This window comes from Populus euphratica, unplaced genomic scaffold, assembly GCF_000495115.2.
Source record: "Populus euphratica unplaced genomic scaffold, PopEup_1.0 scaffold266.1, whole genome shotgun sequence".
NCBI classification, from domain to species: Eukaryota; Viridiplantae; Streptophyta; class Magnoliopsida; order Malpighiales; family Salicaceae; genus Populus; species Populus euphratica.
The window spans coordinates 288,386-312,144 of record NW_011500149.1 but is presented as its reverse complement, the minus strand read 5'-3'; the positions used below and the strand labels follow the sequence as shown (position 1 = coordinate 312,144).

At 32.4% G+C, this 23,759-nt stretch overlaps 3 protein-coding genes across 8 annotated transcripts; 1 reads left to right on the top strand and 2 right to left on the bottom strand.

Moving 5' to 3' along the window:
- Nucleotides 1–7: 7 nt before the first annotated feature.
- Nucleotides 8–5,237, bottom strand: LOC105110907 (uncharacterized transporter YBR287W-like). Of its 5 annotated transcripts, none has more exons than XM_011006111.1 (12): nt 4,775–5,237; nt 4,189–4,238; nt 3,858–4,031; nt 3,412–3,491; nt 3,184–3,308; nt 2,236–2,357; nt 1,911–2,126; nt 1,637–1,729; nt 819–919; nt 659–711; nt 362–547; nt 8–255 (listed from the first exon to the last, which is right to left on the bottom strand). In XM_011006111.1, the coding sequence occupies exons 3-12, from the start codon at nt 3,990–3,992 to the stop codon at nt 131–133; spliced, it is 1,236 nt and encodes a 411-aa protein (XP_011004413.1). In that variant the 5' UTR covers nt 3,993–4,031; nt 4,189–4,238; nt 4,775–5,237; the 3' UTR covers nt 8–130. The 5 variants fall into 5 exon arrangements, with proteins under 5 accessions (XP_011004413.1, XP_011004414.1, XP_011004410.1 ...); XM_011006112.1 differs by having other exon boundaries at nt 4,189–4,225; XM_011006108.1 differs by having other exon boundaries at nt 3,858–4,238.
- A 5,849-nt stretch (nt 5,238–11,086) lies between these two features.
- Nucleotides 11,087–14,561, top strand: LOC105110901 (protein FAR1-RELATED SEQUENCE 5-like). Its single transcript, XM_011006102.1, has 3 exons — nt 11,087–11,169; nt 11,398–13,661; nt 14,223–14,561. Exons 2-3 carry the CDS (start codon nt 11,406–11,408, stop codon nt 14,388–14,390), a joined length of 2,424 nt encoding a protein of 807 aa, XP_011004404.1. The 5' UTR covers nt 11,087–11,169; nt 11,398–11,405; the 3' UTR covers nt 14,391–14,561.
- A 1,593-nt stretch (nt 14,562–16,154) lies between these two features.
- On the bottom strand, nt 16,155–19,860 carry DGAT2 (diacylglycerol acyltransferase family). 2 transcript variants are annotated; one of them, XM_011006103.1, is made up of 9 exons: nt 19,528–19,858; nt 19,345–19,419; nt 19,081–19,166; nt 18,342–18,448; nt 18,104–18,259; nt 17,946–18,032; nt 17,547–17,644; nt 17,181–17,268; nt 16,155–16,334 (listed from the first exon to the last, which is right to left on the bottom strand). In XM_011006103.1, exons 1-9 carry the CDS (start codon nt 19,707–19,709, stop codon nt 16,233–16,235), a joined length of 981 nt encoding a protein of 326 aa, XP_011004405.1. In that variant the 5' UTR covers nt 19,710–19,858; the 3' UTR covers nt 16,155–16,232. The 2 variants fall into 2 exon arrangements, with proteins under 2 accessions (XP_011004405.1, XP_011004406.1); XM_011006104.1 differs by lacking the exon at nt 17,946–18,032 and having other exon boundaries at nt 19,528–19,860.
- Between the last annotated feature and the right edge of the window lie 3,899 nt (nt 19,861–23,759).

The window sequence follows — 23,759 nt, the reverse complement described above, 5'->3', positions numbered from 1 at the left end:
TTGCTTGTGCCTTTCATAATTTCTTCATTTACGTTCGTATTGGCCAAGACTAATGAAATATCTATGCGAAGGATAAAATGGCATTGCCTAGATTGAGTATGTTGGAAGCGATCCAAGAGGCAAGCGATAGTTATTTGACGAGCCACATGAAGAATGCTGACCAGAGCATCACCGAAACAGAGGCCAAGGCATAGGTCCATAGCATGATGACCGAGTATTCGGCTTCGCCAGCTCCAAACAACTGGGTCATTGTGCCTGCCAAATCAGGAAAGAACATGCGAAAAAACCGATTTCTAGTTAGGAACCGATTCAATCTGTTTCCAGATAAGGACATCGTTGAACTTTGCATGAATGTTAAAACCTATGTTTATTGCTGGAGGCAGTGCAAATTGAAGCAGCAGAACAAACTTGTACAGAGGATCTGAGTTCACTGCCCCCAAATGGACTGCACATTTAATGATAACAACTCCCAATATCGGCAAGATTATATAACGGACTGCCGTGATACCAATAATCACTGAGATCGGCACCTTTGACCCCCTGAAGCCTGAGAACACATTCCGGTCATCATTGTATCTATGCTTCGGCAAGCTCAACTAGTGAAGAAGGGCAGGATAGTGAAAATAAGCATGATAAAAATCAAAATGATCGCGATTACCCTTCAGAAGATTTGCTCCTACAATCAAAGTGGTGATTGTAATGGCTGACTCCCTGCAAACACACAACAGAAAGGAACTCTAGGGGAGCATGTGAGGTAGCTGAATGTTTTTTTGGTTTCTCGGGAATGTTCATATATATCATCAAAGAGGGATACTGACCCGACAAAGTATGCAGAGTCTTCAACCACACGAAGAGGAGCACTGTCACCGATCAACAATTTTCGGAAAGGAGGGATAGTACCGGCTATAAATCCAACAATCTATAAAAATAAAGCAGTAAGGGGGGTCAATACTCGCATCGATACTGAAATATAAAGTAGCCTGTTTAGTCTATTCAGCATTAGATGCTTTAAATGTGATCAATAACTGAAGAGGGAAAACAATCCAGCTTAAACCAGCAAGCTGCTTGCTGATGGCTGCTCCATGGCAATGTCTCCATAAATGGTCTTTAAATTTCGATAGGGTTCAAAGATCAATGAGGAATGTATGAAGAGCAGGCTTGTTGTAAATAATACTTTATAAAAGAGCAGCTTGTTCTAGAAAATTAATGGAAGGAATGGAATAGTACTACAGAAGAAGTGGACTTGATCCTCTATGAAGCATGAATTTATATCCTTTAAGAAAGCATGGGATGCATCTGTTGTGCTTCTGAAGTATTTTTTCATCCACTGAAGCTCATCGGCTACCCAGCAGGAATATTCTTGCTCATGAGCTATCATTTTGATGCTTAAGCCTTTCTGCAATGTGCAGTCTCTAATATGTATATGATCATTTCAGTATGCTATATAACGTGAGCAAATTTGAAATGTGAGCCTTGTCTTGCTATATATGATCTCCAAACTAGAAAAAAGAGTAGTAGATGCTTTATACACTTCCCAAACTAGAAAAAAGAGTAATAGATGCTTTATACACTTCCATAAGGAATCAATATGCCCTTCGGCCAACACAGAAAAAATAAGAACTTGCCATTAGCGTACCGCTCCATTAATTGAAGGTGAAAGCAATCTCTTCAGGTTGAGTTTCTTCAGAACCTTCTGAAATCCTCGCTTAATGTTTTCTGGAAATGGTACCTGTCAAGAAATATTGATTGGTAGGTTGATGATTGCTCTCAGAAACATTTTATTCAAGGGAACAAGAGGAACCAATAGTATCGTGAAAACTTCAACATGTGCTCATAATGAGCATCAAACAATATATGGAAAAGGATAAGAGAGTCCAGAAAGAAATGAAATTATAATGTTTTCAAGCAACCTTCGCCTTCCCGTTCGACACTGCACGATCAAGCTCAAAGTTCTCCATACCCTCATCGATTGAGGGCTCTTTTAAGAAAAGCATGGGCCCTGGTGTTATTTCTACGGCAGATTCTAGACCCTCTGGCAAGGCATCCGGTTTGGTTTCATCAGAATCTGTACTTGAATATATTCGCACAATATTGTACACATATGACCACAACAAGATGGATCCAATCTGAAAAATCAAGAAAAAATGGAAAGAATTTTAAACAATTCAAAACCTATTATACTGCCTTTCTTAGAGCACATAAAAAATTAAATTCAGGTAAGAAACATTGTCATACTGCCAAAGAGAGCGTAGCATATGCCAATCCATGCATTTTGCAGATGCTGGCGTCGCCAAATGGATTGTCTTTTTCTTCACAGGCAGCTGGAATGATTATGAGAGGCATGTTGCCCAGATTCCCTGCTCACATTCAACCGCCCATGTAAACTAGAAATCAGGTACAAAAGGTCGAATGTAATGAAGCTTGTGCCACAGCTTCAATACATTGACTCGCCATGACAAATGTAATGCTGCCGCTAACAAATCATGATATTACTGTCAAGAGGGGCCTAAAAAGCTGGGGGAAAAAAAGCAAATATTGATTGACTCGCCATGACAAATGTAATGCTGCCGCTAACAAATCATGATATTACTGTCAAGAGGGGTCTAAATAGCTGGGGAAAAAAAGAGTAAATATTGATGTGTGACAGGAATATATAATTAGATCAGAATGTCTAAAGTGTTTCATAACAGCGTATGGTAACCAGACCAAAGATAGCAAAATTACTAGACTTTCATTTCTGCTTAATTCACTTGCAGGAAACGGCACATCAGCCTCTTTTCTAAGGCGGTTGATCTGCATGGGTTGGATGGCAGGAAAGACAGAAGGAGAGGAATCTACAGCAGAAATCTTAAAAACTTGTTTCTTTTAGTTGAAGGATGATGATCAGTTAACAAAGCAGAGGCCTCCTTGACATGGAATTAATATCCGACAAGAGATCTTAGAAAGCAAGTAAAAGATGTAAAAACCTATACTTCAAATCACAATCATCAGTAAAAGGGCACATCATCAGAAACTGATTTGCTATTGATACCGATGCCAGTGAATTAAAATGCTCAGACCTTCTCTCTTATTTCATGAAGACTTCGGTTAATCAACTAATATTTTGTGAAAATTTATAAATCAGCAAGGAGCACTTAAAAGCTGTGCGTATATCTTCCTTCAACCAGAAATAATGAAACCCACCAGCAGCACAACAGCCCACGATGAGGCCCCGCAGGTGATTAGGAGCTTTTGTAATTTTTATTAGTAGCCATCCAAGCGCTGAGCCAGCGATAAAGGTGATAAAAATATTGAGTGGCATGAACCACCTACATAAGAATTCAACCAACGTTGATTGTAATATACTAGCAGAAAAAAAACCACATTGAAAGAAAACAGCAGCAGAAAAGTCGATTAGAGAAATTAACTCACAGCATAACTATGCTTTTCAACGTTATGAATTTCGCCAAGTTGCTACCAACAAGTGCTGGATTCAAGACATAATACACAAGCTGCACAAGAATTGAAATAGAAAATCCACATTTATTCTTAGGGAACTCGACGCAGGACAACTAGAGCAGCATTGAAAGGAGAAAAGCAACTGATAAACAATTTATCTGCAATTTTTCCCACTTTGTATCGAAATATATATACAGGTTTTCATTCTTCAAAGGGTGATGTTATAATAGAAGTTCAAAAAAGAATGGACCATTATACTAAATAATCAGCTGTACATTTAAAACTATAAGAAAATCTGTCATCCCCCAAATAAATTGTCTAGTATACATTGGCAGACATCTTAGTGATCCTTCTGACCAAGTTCTTTTGTTAAATTTATCATCTATTCTAAAATACCTTGGAAAAATATTGGTACTTACACTATTCAGATGCTTCCGCGCATCCGTCCCCAAAATATCCATGCGCTCAGTTGCAAGAAATACACCTAATGTAGTCATCAGGAGCACCTTCACAACTGGCATCAGTGAAACAACGAACAGTTGCCAAAGCCCCATAGAAACTTAAGCAGGTCTCAGATTCAATCCTACACCTTACTGAATAAAAGGTAACAGCACATTAAGCAGGTCTCAGACATTAACAAGTCACTGAAGATGATTCTCGTAATTAACATTTCTGAATTCTGAAGTATTACTAATGATTGCATGTGGAGTCAGGCGTGTGAGGGTGTCAACTGCTTTAGAACTCACTGACCAGTTTGGAATAGTCTGAGGCCACAAGCATCTGCAACCTGTCAGCCAGTGCTTGATTCAGAAACAGGAAAATCGATTGGAAGTTAACACAAGGTATATATAAAGAAAATATCTTCAAAAACAGGGAATTTAGGCTTATAAAACTAATAAAATAAAGCAAAAAGAGCCAAGTTTTTTTTATGGTAGTAATAAAAAACGGGTGGCTATCATCATCAGAATAAAACTAAAATAGAGCAGAAAATCACACATATAAAGAACCATACCCTAGCACTCGAAAACGATAAATAAGAGGAGAAGAAAGATTAAAACGCAACAAAGTTTGCACCCCAACAATATAGAAACTGCACAAATATCATTTATGCAAGGCAGGCACGCGAGCAATGAGAGATCAAGCATGCATGCTATGTTCTCCACTAAATTTGGGCAAGCAAGAAACTACTCTGTGACAGAAATGCTTTTGAAAATCAATCAGATAGAAAGATGGTAACAGAAAGAATTGATAGAGGAAATGAAAATGACCCAAAAGAGAGACAAAGAAAGCAAAACAAGACTGATAAAGAAAGAAGTTAGGAGTCTTGAAAAGTTACCAGAAAGTAGATGAGAGCCTTTCTTTTCTTTCGACTATCAAAACGAGTGACGACAGTTTAACACTTTAGCCGAACAAGAGATGCAGAGAAGAAATGCACACTCTGTGAAGTGTTTGACAAAACCAACAGAAACCCCCAGCTGTTTCGCTTCCGCATGGACTAGCTACTGGTGATTGCTTTTGTTGGCAGAGGGCACGGATTTCATATCTGAAAAGGTCTTAAACTATGGCACACTATTTTTAGGGTGGTGTATGTTAATGGGAATTCAGGAAGATTTTATGGGAGAAAAAACACAACTGTTTTCTTTGCCTGTTTTTTCGTTTATTGTAAGTTTCAAATGGAGTTCTGGAACACAGACGGGTGTAATCTCTTTCTTTTCCATCCTAATATGAGCTCGATTCAATGATACAACAGTCATTTTCCACCTCTCATTAAGCTTTTTGGATGAAAGCAAATCAAGATTCAATTTTAATGTCTTTGTTGGAGCACCCATGCACGTTCCTTGAGTCAATAAGATGGTTCAAGCTCTCCACAAGCTAACTAATGGTTAAAAAAGATAAACAAAAAGTACAATTAAGTGCATTTAGGGCTCCCTTAATGCTATTAAAGGAAGTTCCATCAATTAGTGCTCCATTAATAATTAGTGGAAGCTCCATTAATACTTAATGGAAGCTACGTCAGTTGATTCTTATGTGCACATCGCTTATAAATAAACAGCATGTAGAGCAAGGAAGGACACACAAAAAAAAAAAAAAACACATATTAGAACACTTGTTTTCTTCATTCACTATTACCATTGCCTTTTCTAACGTCCTTGCAATATTTTCTACAAATCTTTCCACAAATATAATCTGTTCTAATTTTATCTCATTACACACATTAATAAATGATTACTCTTTATTCACTCTTGCTTGCTCTTTCTAGCACCTTGCGACAATTTTACAACAGGTAAACTTGTATACGGTATATTTCTCCCTGTGTTTTATTAATTTAGCCCTGTACATAAAGGGAACATGTTCCCAGGAGAGCGCAGATCAATTTAAAGGTCTAAATTATATTTTTCAAGCACATTTTTCAGTTAAGAAAAACCCAAATCCAACAAAGGTTTTTTCTCCATCTTGTTAGTGGTGTTGTTTGTCAAAATCTAAGCTCATTCCTCCTTTTATTTTATTAAAATACTTTTTATAGTTAACAAAACTCTAAGACAAGAAGATTAAATTGATCTTCCTATCATATAAACTCCTGCAACAGTCCTCCCCCTTCAAATTAATCTTAAACAACTCCTAGATTAATTTTTAATATATATCTCAAACTTATTAACAAAAGATAGTTATGGAGTTTAAACAATTATTGTAGTTTTTTTCTTTAATCATGGTTGACCAAGTGAGCTACCTTGAAGAGATCATCATAACAAAATTAGATATAAATATGAGATAAAAATAGATAATCTTTATAGAGAAAATATATATTTACCACAGGGATCAAATATCATATAATTTGAAAATCTAAAACTCCATATTCATTTATTGGAATGCAAGTTCTTCATAATTTTAAAATTATAAAAAACAATGGAAGTTGATTAGAGAAAAAATATTGTTGAGTTCATTGAGTCAAAATAGTTATAAACATATGATGGGGATCACTAATTCTTAAAAAGAAGGTGTTTATAAGTCCATTAATGATAATTTAAGTCTCTGAGATGGTCCAAGATGTTATGTTTATTTGCCTAAAAGTGATAACCTGATCAACTTTATTGGCTGAAAAAGATGACAAACAAAGATTAGATGACATGTGACTTGTTTTTTTTATTAAAGATAAGTGACATGTTGTTTAGAGTAAATCCTATAGATTAAGATTTTCTAATTATGATTTTTCAAACTTTAATTTGGCCCTTATTGTTTTAATTCTGGTATGTGTATTTTCAATGGGCTCTAAAACTTCTAGTTTATTTAATTTAATCCTTATCAATCATTAAATTTTATTTCTTTCAAATTAACACCTGTTTTGATTGATTTCAATCATCAAACGTATGTGATTTTTGTACTTTGGTTTTTGATTTTGAGGTTCTTCAATTCAGCCCTTAATTAAACCCTGAATTTTGATTTTTCTTATAATTTCAACCCTAATTTCATCCAAATAAGCTTGTAAAAGTTGAATCTAATCTTCCAAAATTTCAATCTTATTAATTACATCAAAATTAGGCTTTCAAACTTAATTTTTTAATAATTAAATCCTAAAAAAAAGTAATTTGACCCATTAAAAATCTAATTAAGTTCTTGCACTTCATTAATTCTTTTAATTTATGCCTAAATTAATTTATAGATTTAATTAAACCCTTAATTAAGCTCATTATTAAATCAAATTAGCCCATTAAAAATTCAATTAATTAAGTTTCTAAACTTAATTTTTATGAAACTTCATTCAAAATTCATCTTCAACTTGTATTGACTTTTAACATTTGGTTTTTTCAAAGGTATATTTGAATTTTAAAAATTACTACAAATTAATTTTGGTCACTCCACTTCTCATCTATATATGTCGATTCTTTTTTGACATCACGAGAGTATAAGATCTTGACGCAACCATAAACATTACAAGAAAAATAATAAATATAGAGAAAAATCTCAATCCAATCCAATCCAACAATTAGATTGAAATTTATAACTGTTAATTACATATTTGATCAAAATCTCCTGTATCATATCTGATAAATCATTGAGATGCAAGAGTAATTGATCTCGCTACTGCAACCCCTCCAAATTAATCTTAAGCAACTCGTAAATTAATTTTTAATATTCATCTCAAACTTGTCAAGAGAAGATAATCATGAAGTTTAAACAATCATTTTGGTTTTCTTCTTTAATCATGATTGACCAAATGAGCGCTACTTTGAAGAGATTATCATAACAAAACTATATATAAAAATGAGATAAAAGTAGTTAATATTTGTAGAGGAAATATATATTTATCATATGGATCAAATATTATATAATTTGAAGATTTAAAACTTCATATTCATTGATTAAAATACAAGCTCTTAATTAGTTTAAAATGGAAGTTGATTAGAGAAAAAATATTGTTGAGTTCATTGAGTCAAAATAGTTATAAACATGTGACGAGGATCACTAATTCTTAAAAAAAGGGTGTTTATAAGTCCATTAATGATGGTTTAAGCCTATGAAATGGTTAGAAATGCTATATTTATTTGCCTGAAAGTGGTAACTTGATCAACTTTATTGGCTGAAAAAGATGACAAACAAAGATTAGATGACATGTAACTCATTCTCTTTATTAAAGATGAGTGACACGTTATTTAGAGTAAACTCAATAAATTAAGTTTTTCTAATTATGATTTTGCAAACTTTAATTTAGCTCTTGTTGTTTCAATTCTGGCATGTGTATCCTCAATTGATTCTAAAACTTCTAGTTTGTTTAATTTAACCCCTATCAACCATCAAACTTTCAATTTCTTTCAAATTAACACCTATTTTGATTGATTTCAGTCATCAAATGTATGTGTTTTTTGTACTTTGATTCTTGATTATGAGGTTCTTCAATTCGGCCCTTAATTAAACCTTGAATCTTGATTTTTCTTGTAATTTCAACCCTAATTTCATCCAAATAAGCTTGTAAAAGTTGAATTTAGTCTTCTAAAATTTCAATATTATCAATTACATCAAAATTAGGCTTTCAGACTTAAATTTTTGAATAATTAAATCCTGAATAAAAGTAATTTGACCCATTAAAAGTCTAATTAAGTTCTTGCACTTCATTAATTCTTTTAATTTATGCCTAAATTAATTTATAGATTTAATTAAACCCTTAATTAAGCTCATTATTAAATCAAATTAGCCCATTAAAAATTCAATTAATTAAGTTTCTAAACTTAATTTTTATGAAACTTCATTCAAAATTCATCTTCAACTTGTATTGACTTTTAACATTTGGTTTTTTCATAGGTATATTTGAATTTTCAAAGTTGCCACAAATTTAGTTTGGTGACTCCATCTCTCACCTATACATGTTGATTTTTTTTTGGCATCACAAGCGACGCAACTAGGAACAATACAAAAAAAATAATAAATACAGAGAAAAATCTCAATCCAATCCAGCAATTAGATTGAAATTTATAACCCTTAGCATAAGATTACATATTTGATCAAAATCTCCTATATCATATCTGATAAATCATTGAGATGCATGCCAATCTTGTATACCAGAAAGTTCCTTCAGGGCATGATAGATTTTCATATAAGCAGTTCCAAATCAACAGTTGGTTATTGAGTTTACTGATCCGTTCTTAACTTTTTCGTTCCAATTATACTGCTCTAATTGATGTGCATGAAGCATTCAGAGTTCCCTAGCAAAGAAAGAATGTAACTTGCATTTTCAATTTCAATTGATGTGTTCTTTGTCTTGAATCCAGCACTTGTTGGCAACACCTTTGCAGAATACGTAACATAATTAAGAAGCATAGTTATAGAGTGGGCAATGGACTTAGCTTAGATTTGCTTCAGCATCTGGCAATTGCAATTGCTATCGAAGAAATAATGAAATATGGACACAAAAGCTTACTATCTAGGCTCAGTGAATGTTTGAGAATATGCTGTAAATTATATTTATAAAAAAAATTATTTTGATATGTTGATTTTAAAAATAATTTTTTAAAATAAAAAATATTATTTTAATATAATTTTTTTAAAAAAAATCAATTACAATCACACTTTTAAATAAATTTTAAATGCATGCATCCCAGGTATCTTTAGAGGCTCAAAAACATTATGCAACCATCTGGTTACGGTTCTACTGTTAGAAGATGCAGTACATGTTTGATGTTATGGTACTTTTTATAGTTATAATTTGAAAAAACATGTTTAAGAAACATTTTTTTTTATGTATAACCAAAATTTTAAGAGAGGAATTTCAATAAAACTCATGCAAAATTATAATATTTATTATTTAATTACTTTTAATATTATAATAAAGACAAAACACAATTTAACCCCCGTGAAGTTCCATTTTAAAATGTAATATTTCTTTTGCTTTGACACAGCTTTGATAAAATCATCATATAATAAACACTAGGAGATAAATCATTAACAAAAACAATAGAATGGATTATTGTGTGTTCTAATTTTTTTTTCCTAGATATTTTTTCACTTTCTTTATTTAATCATTAATTTTTTTCTTGAGAAAGAAAACAAATTTATTTTTTTCCAATAAAAATATGAATTTACAACCGAGAGAAATATATCAATTTCTTTTTTAAATCCAATCCAAAGTTAATTTAGGATAGATTTCAAGAGACGAATTAAGTGAGGTAATCCAGATTAATTTGGATTAATTTAATTTTTTTATTTTATTAATTAATTTTAATTATATTTTTCTTGGATTAACCGGGTAGATCAATCCAAGTTTTTTATCAAATTATATTAAATCAATTCTTGTTTATTTTTATTAAAATATAATTTATAGAATAATTGATGATAGTTTAACCATCAAATTAAATCAAGTCTTAAAACAGGATCTATAAATAATTTGATCATATTATATTAAATAAATTTTTTTATGATAGTTTAACCATCAAATTAAATGAAGTCTTAAAACAGGATCTATAAATAATTTAACAGCATAATTCCACTCTCATTAATTTGCACTCCCCCCTAATCAGCAATTCATAACTTTCTCATAAAAAAGGAAAACCTTTCATATAAAAGGAAGAGTAAATAAAAAAGAAGAGTAAATTGTATATTAAGCCTTGTATGTGTGAGAAGCTAATACTTTAGTCCCTCTACTTCCTAAGAACAAAAGTTTATCAAAATTGAATATTCTATTTTTTGGTGCTAGATGATTTGGAATTATAACAAAAAAGCTATGAAAAAGAAGATTACAGAGAGAAAAAATGTCACTTAGTTTATCAAATAAAAAAATATTTTGCTTTTATCTTTTTTCATATAAGATTAAATCATATATTTGGTAGTATTATTTATAGAATTAAGTTTAATAAAATCAATTGTAACCCCTTTCCTCTAGCTTTGTGATGATGGGAATTGACCAAGGAATGAAACTTGTAGAGAAGTTAGAAAGATCATGAAGTTTAGATCCTGATATGTTATTCACTTTATATTATGTATACGGATTTGTAGTTATTCCAAACCCGAATAGGAAATAAAGGCAGCTCTGCTCTGTCTGATTACTTCCACAATTTAGTCCTCGTCCTTAAAACTTCGATTCTGCGAATGGGTTTCTAACATCCATTGCTGTTTGATTTTCAAGAAGTAATGTTCTTTGAAGTGACTGAGTGAACTCATATCAACATCATGTGTGTATCCTCTCAGGAGCTGAGAAAGTGAAAGCTTTTAACTCCTTATTTCATACAAGCCAAGCCCAAGTGGGTCAGTCTACTTCATTTTCACTCTCCTTCAAGTTTTCATCAATGGGTTTCTTTCTTACAGGATATATTTTCTGTTTGTGGTAGTGTTGTGTCTTTTCTTTGTTTTCTGTTTAAAGATTGGAACTTTTTTCACCTTGGGTTTGAAAGTTTTCGTCTTTAGTTGGAAGCGAAGTAGCAGTGTTTGATTTCTTAATATTGTAACTTGCTTAGATTTTTTTTTCTTTTATAGTGGTTGATATGATAATGGAGTTGGAACCACTGACTATGGGGAATGAAGTTATTGAATTTGACATGATGGGTTTGGGAGACGATACTGTGGATGATATTCAGCATCAGTCTGTTGATGTTGGTGTTGATGAAGTGGAAGAAGAGGAAGCAGGAGATGGAGAAGTTGAAGGAAACCATTTCCTGCTGAATTTTTATGACCCCCAAAGTTCCCACAATTCCATTTCTGGTCAAGTCTATATCCCTCAAGGGGACACTAATCTTGAGCCTTATGAGGGTATGGAATTTGAGTCTGAGGAGGCTGCGAAGGCTTTTTACAATTCGTATGCTCGTCGTGTGGGATTTAGTACTCGTGTCAGTATGTCCCGCAGGTCTAGACGTGATGGTGCTATCATTCAGAGGTCTTTTGTTTGTGCAAAAGAGGGTTTCCGCATTGACAAGGATAAGCCTGCACGTTCTGATGTGCGTGTCAAACGCCCTCGTGCTGAAACCCGTGTTGGTTGTAAGGCCATGTTGGTCGTTAAAATCCAGGATTGTGGTAGGTGGGTTGTTTCGGCATTTGTAAGGGAACATAACCACGAGCTTGTTCCACCTGACAAGGTGCATTGTCTCCGCTCTCACCGCCATGTATCCGGCTCTGCCAAATCATTGATTGATACCTTGCAGTGTGCTGGGATTGGTCCCAGTGGTATTATGTCTGCCCTCATCAAAGAATATGGTGGAATCAGTAATGTTGGTTTTACTGAGCGTGACTGTAGGAATTACATGAGGAGCAGTCGACAAAGAACTCTTGGTGGTGACACTCAGCACCTTTTGGACTACCTGCGAAACAAGCAGGCTGAGAATTCTGCTTTTTTCTATGCTGTGCAGGGTGATGAAGATCAGTGTATGAGCAATATCTTCTGGGCTGATGCAAAGGCAAGGGCTAACTACACATACTTTGGTGACACTGTTACCTTTGATACAACCTACCGGTCAAATCGCTATCGATTGCCCTTTGCACCGTTCACTGGAGTTAACCATCACGGGCAGCCTGTTTTGTTCGGTTGTGCTCTCTTGGTCAATGAATCCGAGGCTTCTTTTCTCTGGCTTTTCAAAACATGGCTTATGGCAATGTCAGAACGGCCTCCTGGTTCAATCACTACTGATCATGATAGGGTAATTTGTCTAGCCGTGAACCAGGTTTTTCCAGAAACCCGTCATCGTATCTGCAAGTGGCACATCTTTAAAGAATTCCAGGAGAAGCTGTCCCATGTGCTTTCTGAGCATCCTAATTTTGAAGCGGAGCTCCATAAATGTGTTAACCTCACAGAGTCAGTTGAGGAATTTGAGTCTTGTTGGTTGTCTCTACTTAATAGATATAATCTCAGGGAGCACGAGTGGCTACAAGCAGTTTATACTGATCGACGCCAATGGGTCCCAGCTTACTTGAGAGATACATTCTTTGCAGAAATGTCTATAACACAGCGCAGTGACAGCATCAACTCTTACTTTGATGGATACATCAATGCCTCAACTACCCTACAGTTGTTTGTTAAGCAGTATGAGAAGGCTTTGGAAAGCCGCTATGAGAAAGAAGTCAAAGCTGACTATGATTCGATAAATACCGCCCCAGTTCTGAAGACACCTTCACCTATGGAGAAGCAAGTGGCTGAGCTCTATTCCAGGAAATTGTTTTTAAAATTTCAAGAAGAGCTGGTTGAGACTTTAACTTTCCTGGCAACCAAAGTTGGGGATGATGGTGCAATCACCACTTATAGAGTTGCTAAGTTTGGTGAAAGTCATAAAGCTTATACTGTTAGCTTTACTGTTCGTGAGATGAAAGCCTCTTGTAGTTGTCTGATGTTTGAGTTCTCCGGCCTTCTTTGCAGACACATATTGACAGTTTTTAGGGTGACAAATGTTCTTACACTGCCTTCCCATTATGTTTTGAAACGATGGACAAGGAATGCCAAGAGTGGTGTCATATTGGAGGAACACGCCTGTGATTTTCTTAGTAGTTCACGAGAATCTCTTACCTTTCGATACAGCAACCTTCGCCATGAAGCCCTTAAGTACGTTGATAATGGAACCCAAAGTTTAGAAATTTACAATGTTTCAATGGATGCTTTGCAAGAGGCAGCAAATAAAGTGGCTCTTGCAAGAAAGAATGGTGGGAAAGTTGCAATAGCAAATAGAGCTGGCAGAGAAGAGTATCCTCCTCAGGGAAGTCAAGCAAATAATAACAATCATAATCAGCAACAGGGCTCAGAACAGCCTGCTTCTGGGGTCAGTTTTTCATTCCTTCTCTCTCACACTTCAGTTATTTATTCATTTAATTTTTCCTTTTTCGGTAATATTTGATACTTATTTTTGCCCTTTTCTATAGATTTTTCTGTTAATGCTGGAATATAGGTGATATTAATGCAAAAATTGCTCTTTTAATTCGGATTAACTAATGACTTTGTCAGTTGAGATTAATTTGTTGACTTCAATGGGTCTCTTTGTAGTTTGTAGCAGAAACAAGCTATTTAGATTCATGGTAATCATCATCGTTGTCATACCATCATCTGATTTTGTTTCCATTAACAGCCTAAACTCTCACTGCATCTGCTGTTTTGGAACATTTATCTTCTGTTTTTTGTGTGAATAGAATACTTATTTTTATGCAGAATGTTTCTTAATTTTCTTTTTCTTTTTCCTACTCCTAATAGTTGATGATGTGGAGGCTTGGTCCTGATAGTTGCATTCTACTTTTGTGGGATAGTAGAACAAAACACAGCTGGCTTGTGTTTGTTTTGTTACTTCCTCAGCTGAATGTAATTGAATATTATATGTATCAATTTGCAGGATGACCAGGACAAGAAAATCCAGAAACTGCATCACAAACTGGATCGCGCGAGACAAAAATGTGAAGCATATAGAGCAAACTTGCTTTCAGTGCTGAAAGATATTGAGGAGCAGAAATTACAATTGTCTATTAAAGTTCAAAATATTAAGTTGGGAATGAAAGATTAACCCAAATGGCTTTGTTGGTGTCAGCTTATCCTCGCCCCCCTCTCCTTCCCTTCCTTCGGCTTTCTCTAGCTAGATGAGACGCACAAATGAGAAGTGTAATTTGTTTCTTATGATAGAAGATGAAATTACCCCTTTTTGGCTTTGAGTTATATCATCCTTCATATTTTTATAGTGTTCTGATCTCAGTTGGTGATGGTTTCCTCAATTGATTTCCCGTCAATTGAGTCTGATGGCTTTATTCATCCTGCCTCCTGTCGTGATGGTTTCCTCAATTGCTTTCCCGTCAATTGAGTCTGATGGCTTTAGTCTATGAAACTTTTTATACTGCACTTTGGCCTTGGTGAAAATGCTATCGTCTTAAGGTAGTGCCATGGCATCTGTATGGAAATGGGAACTCGTGTGAGAGATGCTACCTTTTAAATTTACTTGAACATGAACTGGCTAAGCAAGGTTCGAAAAATGGCCAAGGTTCTAGGAATCCCCCTTTAACAGTGATAAGCAATATCTTTATATGATCAACCTTGGCTTACCAGTTTTGGTTTTAAAAATACCAAAATCACCCACAGCATCCTCTGTTGTAGTAACTGCTTGAGTTGACATATGAAAGAAGCTGGTTAGTTCAAACTGGGCTCGGATGAAAAGACATTCAAGCCTCAACTTACATTTCTAGTCAGGTCTGTACCGAAATGATACAGTTGCTTTACGGAAATGTACAAGAACCAGATGTTGTGGTTTCAAAGAGTTATACAAGGTTGATTGTCCGAGAGACCTCCTGAACTTTTGATCAAATCTATATAGACTTTTGACCTTTAATTATATTTTTGTCCCTCAAATTTTCAGGTTAAGGCAAAATAATCTCACTTGGGCTTTCATCATCTAGCAGGAATAGTCACACATATGCACATCATGTGCTACTTAATTGAGTTTATAGAACAGAGGTGGAGACGATGTGATGTATTGTACTGACCTGATAGTTCGATAAATAAAAAAACAACAGGAAAATGAAACCAATTAGCCCATACATAATGGCATTGAACCTCACACGTCATTCAAATTTCTATATAATAATTTTAGCTGTTTCTGTTTTTGGCTGCCCAAGTCCTCACTTGTAACTCCATCACATAAGGACCTCAGCCCATTATCGTTTCTGCATGATAGTAACTCATAGCCGTAAACAGCACTCAATTCATTATCATTTCTGCAGAAAACTGTTCGCATGTGCTTCTGGAATGCAAAACCCTGCTGATACCAAAATTACTTGCAACTGTCGCTTTACAAGTCATCTCTGTGCAGCCTCCCTAAACTAAAAGAAATGTAACCAAGAAATTGGATTCCTTCAATGAATATTGCAACTGTCGCTTTACAAGTCATCTCTGTGCAGCCTCCCTAAACTAAAAGAAATGTAACCAAGAAATTGGATTCCTTCAATGAATATTGCAACTGTCGCTTTACAAGTCATCTCTGTGCATTCTCCCTAAACTAAAAGAATGTAACCAAGAACAATGGATTCCTTGAATGAATATTTATTAGCTTTTCAAAGTTTAATTTTCAGTGAATGTTTAATAGTGTGGCACATGATGTTATTTATAAATACTTTATAATTAAAAATGCATTAGAATGATGTTTTTCAAATTATTATTTTTTTATTTTTGACATTAAAATCATCCAAAAACACCTAAAAAATCAATTTAATGTTTTTTTAGACGAAAAACAATTTAAAAAATAGTTTGTAACACATAAAAAAAAATCAATATATACAACATATAACCAAGAAAACATAGAAAAAGATTAATAAATGTAAAAAAGAAACATTCAGAAACAAGTCTAAGTTGTGCAGTCAAATTATAGAATTTTCAATTCAAGATCAGCAAACCCAACCCGTGCTCTGTGCCTTTTAAAAAGATCTTCCAGTGCGGCGACAAACTGACCGTGCACTTCAGCGAGCTGCAAAATAAATCCATGTATGAGCAACAGTTATAATTTCAATTTTAAAAATATTCTTAATCAAACACATTAAATTACTTTTTATTCAACCTCAATTTCAACCATAATTTTAACCAAACACCTATAAAATCAAACCAACCTCAGTTAAAAATACTTTTTATAAAACAACCTTTTCAAATCACAACCACAACAGCTACCGCAATACCAAACACACTCTAATGTCACTCAGTCATTAGTCTATAGATATAGTGAAAAGAGGAATGCAGGCAGCTTTAAGTCCCACCCTAACTGGATTTCTTTTTGTACCAGTACTAGGGCCTTGAGTTTCTGAGCTTGTTAAATTATAAAAGCTTTACAATCTGCTACATTTTGTACAGCGTGTAACTAGTTTGGGACTGGGAAATGCTGGCATCTTAAATTGCAAGCTATGGATTTTTACAATACAGAGCTTTGAGCTGAGTGTCAACACTTCACATTACATTATATTCTCCAGTAATCAAATGGCATGATGGGAGTATGACCATCCTTGGAACCAAATTTCACTTGATGGTATGTAAGTTTTTCTTGGCCCCTCTAATGAAATTGGGAATTTGGGGTAGCTTTGCCACTGACCAGAGCAGGAAGTATTACTAACTAATACTTGAAGAACAAGGAATCTATAAATGAACAATGGGCTTTGGAGCTCAATGGTGCTCTTGCAAAAGCAAGAGGGGAGGTCTCTCCCGTATTAATCCTTCATTAATCTAAAACATAAAACGAATTTATTGTACTTCAAACAAAATGGATATGTTCACCATTTCCATTCAGAACTGATTCATCAGATTGCAGATTTAAGTGGCACCATACCTCTTCCACAGTGGGCTGAAGATTTTGCTTAAGCTCAATAGGTCTACCAACCACGATATGCATCGGGCGTTGGAAGGGCAAGGGAGTCCTGAAAAGCAGCAAACAATTATAAATTGCAAATATGTTTTTGTTTAATCTTATATATATATAAAGAGGGGTTCTATCAAATTTCAAATATACAGAGGAAATAATACAACAAACCCACTTCCCCAATAAAAAAAGGAGTCATTTTGTCTTTCTCATTAAACATTAGCAGATTTTTTGGAGAAAGCTGCACCTGGCAGTGGGTATAACCATGGGCCTAAACACTAAACACAAATGGAGTTTATCTAAACATAACTAGAATTTCCCCAAATTTTTACTTACCCAAAAATCCCCCCGAAGACAACTGGAGTGAATTTAATTGCTCTAGAAATTTTCAAGAATAACTTTCCGCTGGGTTTCCACCATTTATACACTTTTGACTGCAGCAAGAATAAGAAAATTAACCATGTTATCAATGAAAAATGTGTAATTGGAAAAGGGAGAATTAATCCATAAGATGAAAACTCAATTCTTGAAACATTAACCTCGAGCAATACACAAGAGGACCAATGTCTTTTACAATGGACCAATCCACATAGTTCCAGCATTCACTGGCAAAGTAAATGGAGTACATAACAAGAAAATACTATGCTTTGCATTTAACCAACAGGTGACAAACAACCAAGCAATTCTTCAGGGTGAAAAAAAACAACGGTCAGTGAAAAAGAAAAGAATCAATACTTGACCAAAGCAGAAAACTGGAACCAAGGGTGCACCGTTCTCCATGGCTATCTTGATAAATCCTCTTCTTGACTTGAGGAAAGCAATCTGAGAGCAAGCAGCACCCAAGATTAACAACCAAGCTATTCTTCAGGGTGAAAAAAAACAACGGTCAAGACCTCATTATCATGCTCCATGTAAAATGTCTCTTGTACTCCACCCGGATTTACAATGCATGTATAACCAGCTGACAGAAGGGAAGTAAAATTTTTCTTTGTCGCAGATGTAAGACCACACCATGTCCATATATGTCTCAAAAATGGCACAAGGAAAACCTGAATTTTAATTCCCATGTGTTGAGAAAGAGAAGGAAAAGCTCTAAATATTTAAAAATACAGAAAAGGGAAAATGCCTTACAGCGCTACTAGCAAGGACCTTTACTTTTCGAAGAGGCATGAAACCTGTATGATCTGCTAATGCAACGACCCCAATGGGCCAAACTGAATGTGGCTCATAACCAAAGACTGCATGAAGCACGAAAGAAGTCTCCTGTTACTCGCTCAAAAATGCTAAAAGAAGCTATTGGAAATTTAGCACAGCTAAAAAGTTAAGATCCACAGGAAACTGTAAAATCAACTTCCTCCTGAACAACATCCTCTCAGAAAAACCCAATACCCCAGCCACTTGAATTTCAAATCAACAAAGTAATTTAATCTAATAAAAATCCACTCTTCTGATATCACATCTTGAAGCTTATTGCCAATTTCTCAAAGATAACACAAGTCCTATTTTGACATCATTTGCAACCATACTACTGATGTTCCCAGACCATTTCATATTTACACCTTTTGTTAGAGTTACAACATCCTAGTGCTATTGTCACACATAATCCTGAAATTGGACCACGCTGATATCAATAGGAATGAACAAGTGGGGCATCAAACCATTCAATTCTCACTTCTATTAAAAATTGGTCAGTGAAGAATCATTAAGCTTTAGACCAGTAACGCCTGTGGATTTATTGTCTCAACGAAGTCCCTTTTCAGATTCACTTTCATTTCAAAAATAGCAACACAAAAGTCAATTGCAAACCATCATTTTCATGTTCTGCAAACGAGCACTGATGAAAAAAAAATCCCACAAATAAAGTATATACCATAAGCACGATCAGGATGGAAGGCATTTATATCCTCAACATGTAAAGTCACTGGAAAATAGCAGCAAGCATGCCTACATATATACCTGCATTTGTTATCAAAAAGCAACAAAATGCAGTCTTTATCGTACAACAAAAGAAAAACAAAAATCAAAGATTCAATCTTTTTTGAACAACAAGAGCAAAAATCCATTCCTTCTCCCTTTCAAGAAAGTAAAAGTACTAACGAAAGAATAAACAAAAGGAGTAAGATAGTTTCTTTACCAACAAAGACGACGGCCCAACTTGTTATCATCATCAATTGGAACGAAAACGAGCAACAAAAGCAATCCGAAAACACTAAAAGCCAAAACAAAAAAGAACCCGTGCGTTGGTTTCCATGTTTGAAGAGAATCAAACGAAGAAAAGATCAAAAATTGAGGAAGGAAAAGGGCTGTCGATACTTACAGGAGACACTTGGAGAAAGAGAGAAAAAGGAGAGAAAAAATAACTAAAAGAACAACAAAATGGATTGAACCAAGCCATATTGCTACTGCTATCAAGCTGAGAATTATGTTTGATGAAAATAATTCTCTTGCTTTGAATATTGTTAGCTCTCCCTGCTCTTGTTCTTGTTTATGATTCTCCATGGTTTTACTGGTGATGATGGCTTAATGCGGGGCGGGTGCCTTCTGCTTCTCGATATTTCGATGCTTGATTTCTCCACCAGCTCTCTACCTGGCTTTAAATCATTTTCCATTTTTTTAAAAAAAAAAATTGTTTTTGGTGAACAGGTGAAGAATTAATGACGACGTGTTTGTCTTCACCGTTGAAGAAATCATAAATTAATTATGTTTGGTTAAAGTTTACATCGGTGTTAAAATAGTGTTTGTTTATTTAATTTAAAAGTATTTTGAAAAAAAAAAATTATTATTTTATGTATTTTAAATTAATAATAAAATTTTATTATTATTTTATGTATTTTAAATTAATATATTTTTAATGTTTTCAAATTATTTTTAATCTTAATATATTAATATTAAAAATAATTTTTAAAAAATAAAAAAATATTATTAATATATATTTTAACAAAACAAATACAATCATAATTTTAATAATTTTAATGTATTTATTTTTATTAAGTCAACTGTCTAAAGTAAATTAATTTATTTTGTACGAAAATGAATAGGTGAACAGTGAGTGACATTTTATACTGTTCACGTAGAAAGAGCACGTTATTGATTTAAAACACAATTAATCTTTATCAGCACAGTAAATTTATTTATTTGCACTATATATATATAAATAATAAAAAATTTTAATTTTTTAATTATATTTCTTTTAAAAAATCAGTGCTAAATATTATTTAATAATACTATATAAATTAAAAGCAAATCACATATAATAAATCATAATTTTAATTTTATTTATAATGATATTTTATTTAATATTGTTACACATTTAAAAAATCAAGGAAGTTATTATTTTTATTAAATTTATTTTATATATGATGAAATTATAAATAGTTTAATAAAATAATAAAATAATATTTTATATAAAATATTATTTATTTTATAATATAAGAATAGTAGTTAAATTTACAATATTAAAAACTATATATATATATATATATATATTAAATTAACCTTTAACCAAAATATACTTTTTATATATATATATATATATTAAATTAACCTTCAACCAAAATATATTTTTTAAAAAATAAATTTTCATTTGCTCAGTTTTTTTTCAGCTTCTCTACTGGTATTTCTTCTATAATAATAATAATAATATAGTTATTATTATTATTATTATTATTATTATTTAATGAAAACTTAGGACTTGATAATTTTAATTTGTTTTATAATGTTAGTATTTTTTTCGTTAAAGAAAAAAATACCTGGAATTTCAAGATTGTCAAGATTTTTATTTCTTTAATGAAAAAAATTGTCAGAAATCTCTTTTAATTTTGTTCCTTTTCTTTCATAATTATCGATAATCTCGAGGCGACTCTCACGCAGTGAGATCAAGTCCATATTTTATATCTGATTAGAGACAAATTATGTGCACCACACCTCGAATTTAATATCTATTTTTAAAATCTAAATTATGTTAAATTTGTTATGTAATTACCCTAAAAACAATTTCTTTTTATTCATATCTATATATCATAATCACTTTTTATAATAAAAAACAGTTATTAAAGTTAAAGGAGATTAATTAACACCCAAGTAAATTTTAAAATATTATTTATTGTCAAATAAAAAAAACTAAGACAATTATGAAGATTCTGTATTCAATCTTGATTTACTTTGACTAGAAATTTGAAGGATAGAAAATAAAAAATATATTAATAAAATGGGAGATGTAGATACCGATAGGTAGGAAGATCTAGAGAGTTTGATGGAATCTAGAACCTGCTTGCTTAGCTAAATTTAAGAATTTTTTTATTTTTTTATTTATTATTAATTAATTTAAGAATTTATTCCTCCGGGTGGTTGTCTTCTTCGTTGACAGTCTGGAATTGAAGCCTCAGTTTCTCCAGCACGAAGCACGTGCACGCTCCACGTACATTTCCGAGGTGGCACTGCTGGACGGGTGAATCTAGAGCCTCGTTAATTCAGACCGATTTTTAATTAAAACCCGGTGTCATTAATTCGTTAAATTTTATTTTAATTTTTTTTATTATTTTAATTATTTAAAAAGAATTCTAATTCATGGGCCTTGCTCGATCACAATTCCGTATCGAATTTTAAAACTACAGTCTGTTTTCTCGACATGTTGCGTCCCCGCTTACCCAAGATGAGACACGTGCAAGAATGTGGTACATCAGCAAAAGTCTAAAAAAGACATCAGCCTGTTTTATGTCTTGTTAGAAGTCCAAGTAGGATTGTTTCGGCGCCGTTTATTTTTTTTTAAATATTCTTTTATAATTCTAATTAATATTAAAAATATTTTTAAAAAAAATTATTTAAAAAAAAATTAAATAAAAAACATTTAAAAAACAAAATCTCTATCTATCTCTATCACGATCCTGAATTTTCGATAACAGTAATTAGCAATGGCTTATAATTTCTCCTGCTTCTTTATCTCTCTCTCTCTTTTTTAAGTTTTAGTTTTCTTTTAAAATGTCAAAAATATTAATTTTTTATTATAAAATAGATATTTATAAAAATATAATTATAAAACCAAATTTGATTCGAGCATATCAACTCAAATTAATCTCAATAAATTCAAAAACACCTTAGAAAAAACATCAAATTAAGCCATAGATAAACTTTAAAAGGCACAAAATAAGATTACGAAAAAGAAAGGGTAATCCATCATGAGTGATGGAAAACTTTAAAAGGAAAATTGGCAAATCTTGTATGGATTTAGTTTTTCATTAATTTTTTTTATTTAATCTTTAAGTTTTTAGTTTGATTATGATATTTTTTTTATGTTTCTCTTTGTGTTTCACTTATCATAAACATATTTGCACCATATATTTATTAATTTTTCTAATTTTAATTATATTTATTAGCTTTATTAATAATAAATTTAACAATAATAACGATAATCATGCTATTTTTGTTGTTTTCATCGTCATAATAATAATAATAAAAAAATTATTAATCATTATTTATGAAGTTAATAAAAAGATTGAAAGTTTGAGAAACACAAACTCGGATTCCATAAACATCTATAAAACAATTCTTTTAATGAATTTAAAAAAATATTTAAAAAATTTAGCATTCATAATTCAATAAAAGTATTAGTTAATTTTAGTCAGACTCTTGCTATTCAAGGGCAGTTTGGAATTATTTTCTATGTTATATGAAAATTAATTTTTTTTATTTTTAGATTGTTTAAAAACATTAATATTAAAAATAATTTTTCAAAATTAAAATAAAATATTAATTTAATTTAATTTTAAAAAAAAACTCTCAAAAACACAATCACTGATTTCAAGGAACAAAGACAGCTGGCTGAATTTGTTAATAATGAAACTAGCTTTGACCCCAGAGTTTTGGGTGATCCACGTTACGTTTTTGAAGCTTGAAGCTCCTGGCATGGCTTCCATTTATGGCCCATCATCACCATGACATTGGATTCAGACAGGTGTAACATAAAATAAACAAGAGAAGCAATCCATGTATGACACACCCATGCATGTATGGGGTCCTGAGCTAAGTTGTAGATGCCACAGATAATTGTGTTTGCTTTATAATGCTGTACAAATGATTTGTAAAATGAGGTGTGGATTGAAAAATCATTAAACGTTAATTTTTGAAGATTTTGATATGAATATCATATTTATTAATTAAATGTGATGTAGTTATGCTTATTAACCTAGTAATTTGGAGTTTAATAATTTTATTTTAAATTATTTTTTATTAAATTTATTTAAATATGTGATGATCTAATAAGTTAATTCTCAATATGGTTGACTTCTCGATATAATTGACTCGATTAAAATAAACTGTATCAAGATAAAAAAAATTATTAAAAAATTAAATTAATAATATTATAAATAAAAATAATAATTTTAAATTCATCTAATAACTCATAGATTAATTCAACAAATTAATTAGATTTTGAGTTGGATTTAATAATTACAACCAATATACTATAACCACTTAAAATCATCTAAAAATATATTCATTTAATAATTTTTTAGTTCAAATATATATATATATATATATATATATATATATATA

Coding starts and splice junctions, on each gene's coding strand:
- DGAT2 (XM_011006103.1), bottom strand. CDS start 19,709: ATGGAGAATCATAAACAAGAACAAGAGCAGGGAGAGCTAACAATATTC. Junction 18,449..19,080: donor CCATCCTGATCGTGCTTATG/GTATATACTTTA, acceptor TGCTTCATGCAG/TCTTTGGTTATGAGCCACAT. Junction 18,033..18,103: donor ACATGGAGCATGATAATGAG/GTCTTGACCGTT, acceptor GCTTGCTCTCAG/ATTGCTTTCCTCAAGTCAAG.
- LOC105110901 (XM_011006102.1), top strand. CDS start 11,406: ATGATAATGGAGTTGGAACCACTGACTATGGGGAATGAAGTTATTGAA. Junction 13,662..14,222: donor CAGAACAGCCTGCTTCTGGG/GTCAGTTTTTCA, acceptor ATCAATTTGCAG/GATGACCAGGACAAGAAAAT.
- LOC105110907 (XM_011006108.1), bottom strand. CDS start 3,992: ATGGGGCTTTGGCAACTGTTCGTTGTTTCACTGATGCCAGTTGTGAAG. Junction 712..818: donor GACTCTGCATACTTTGTCGG/GTCAGTATCCCT, acceptor GTGTGTTTGCAG/GGAGTCAGCCATTACAATCA. Junction 548..658: donor AGGAGCAAATCTTCTGAAGG/GTAATCGCGATC, acceptor ATGTGTTCTCAG/GCTTCAGGGGGTCAAAGGTG.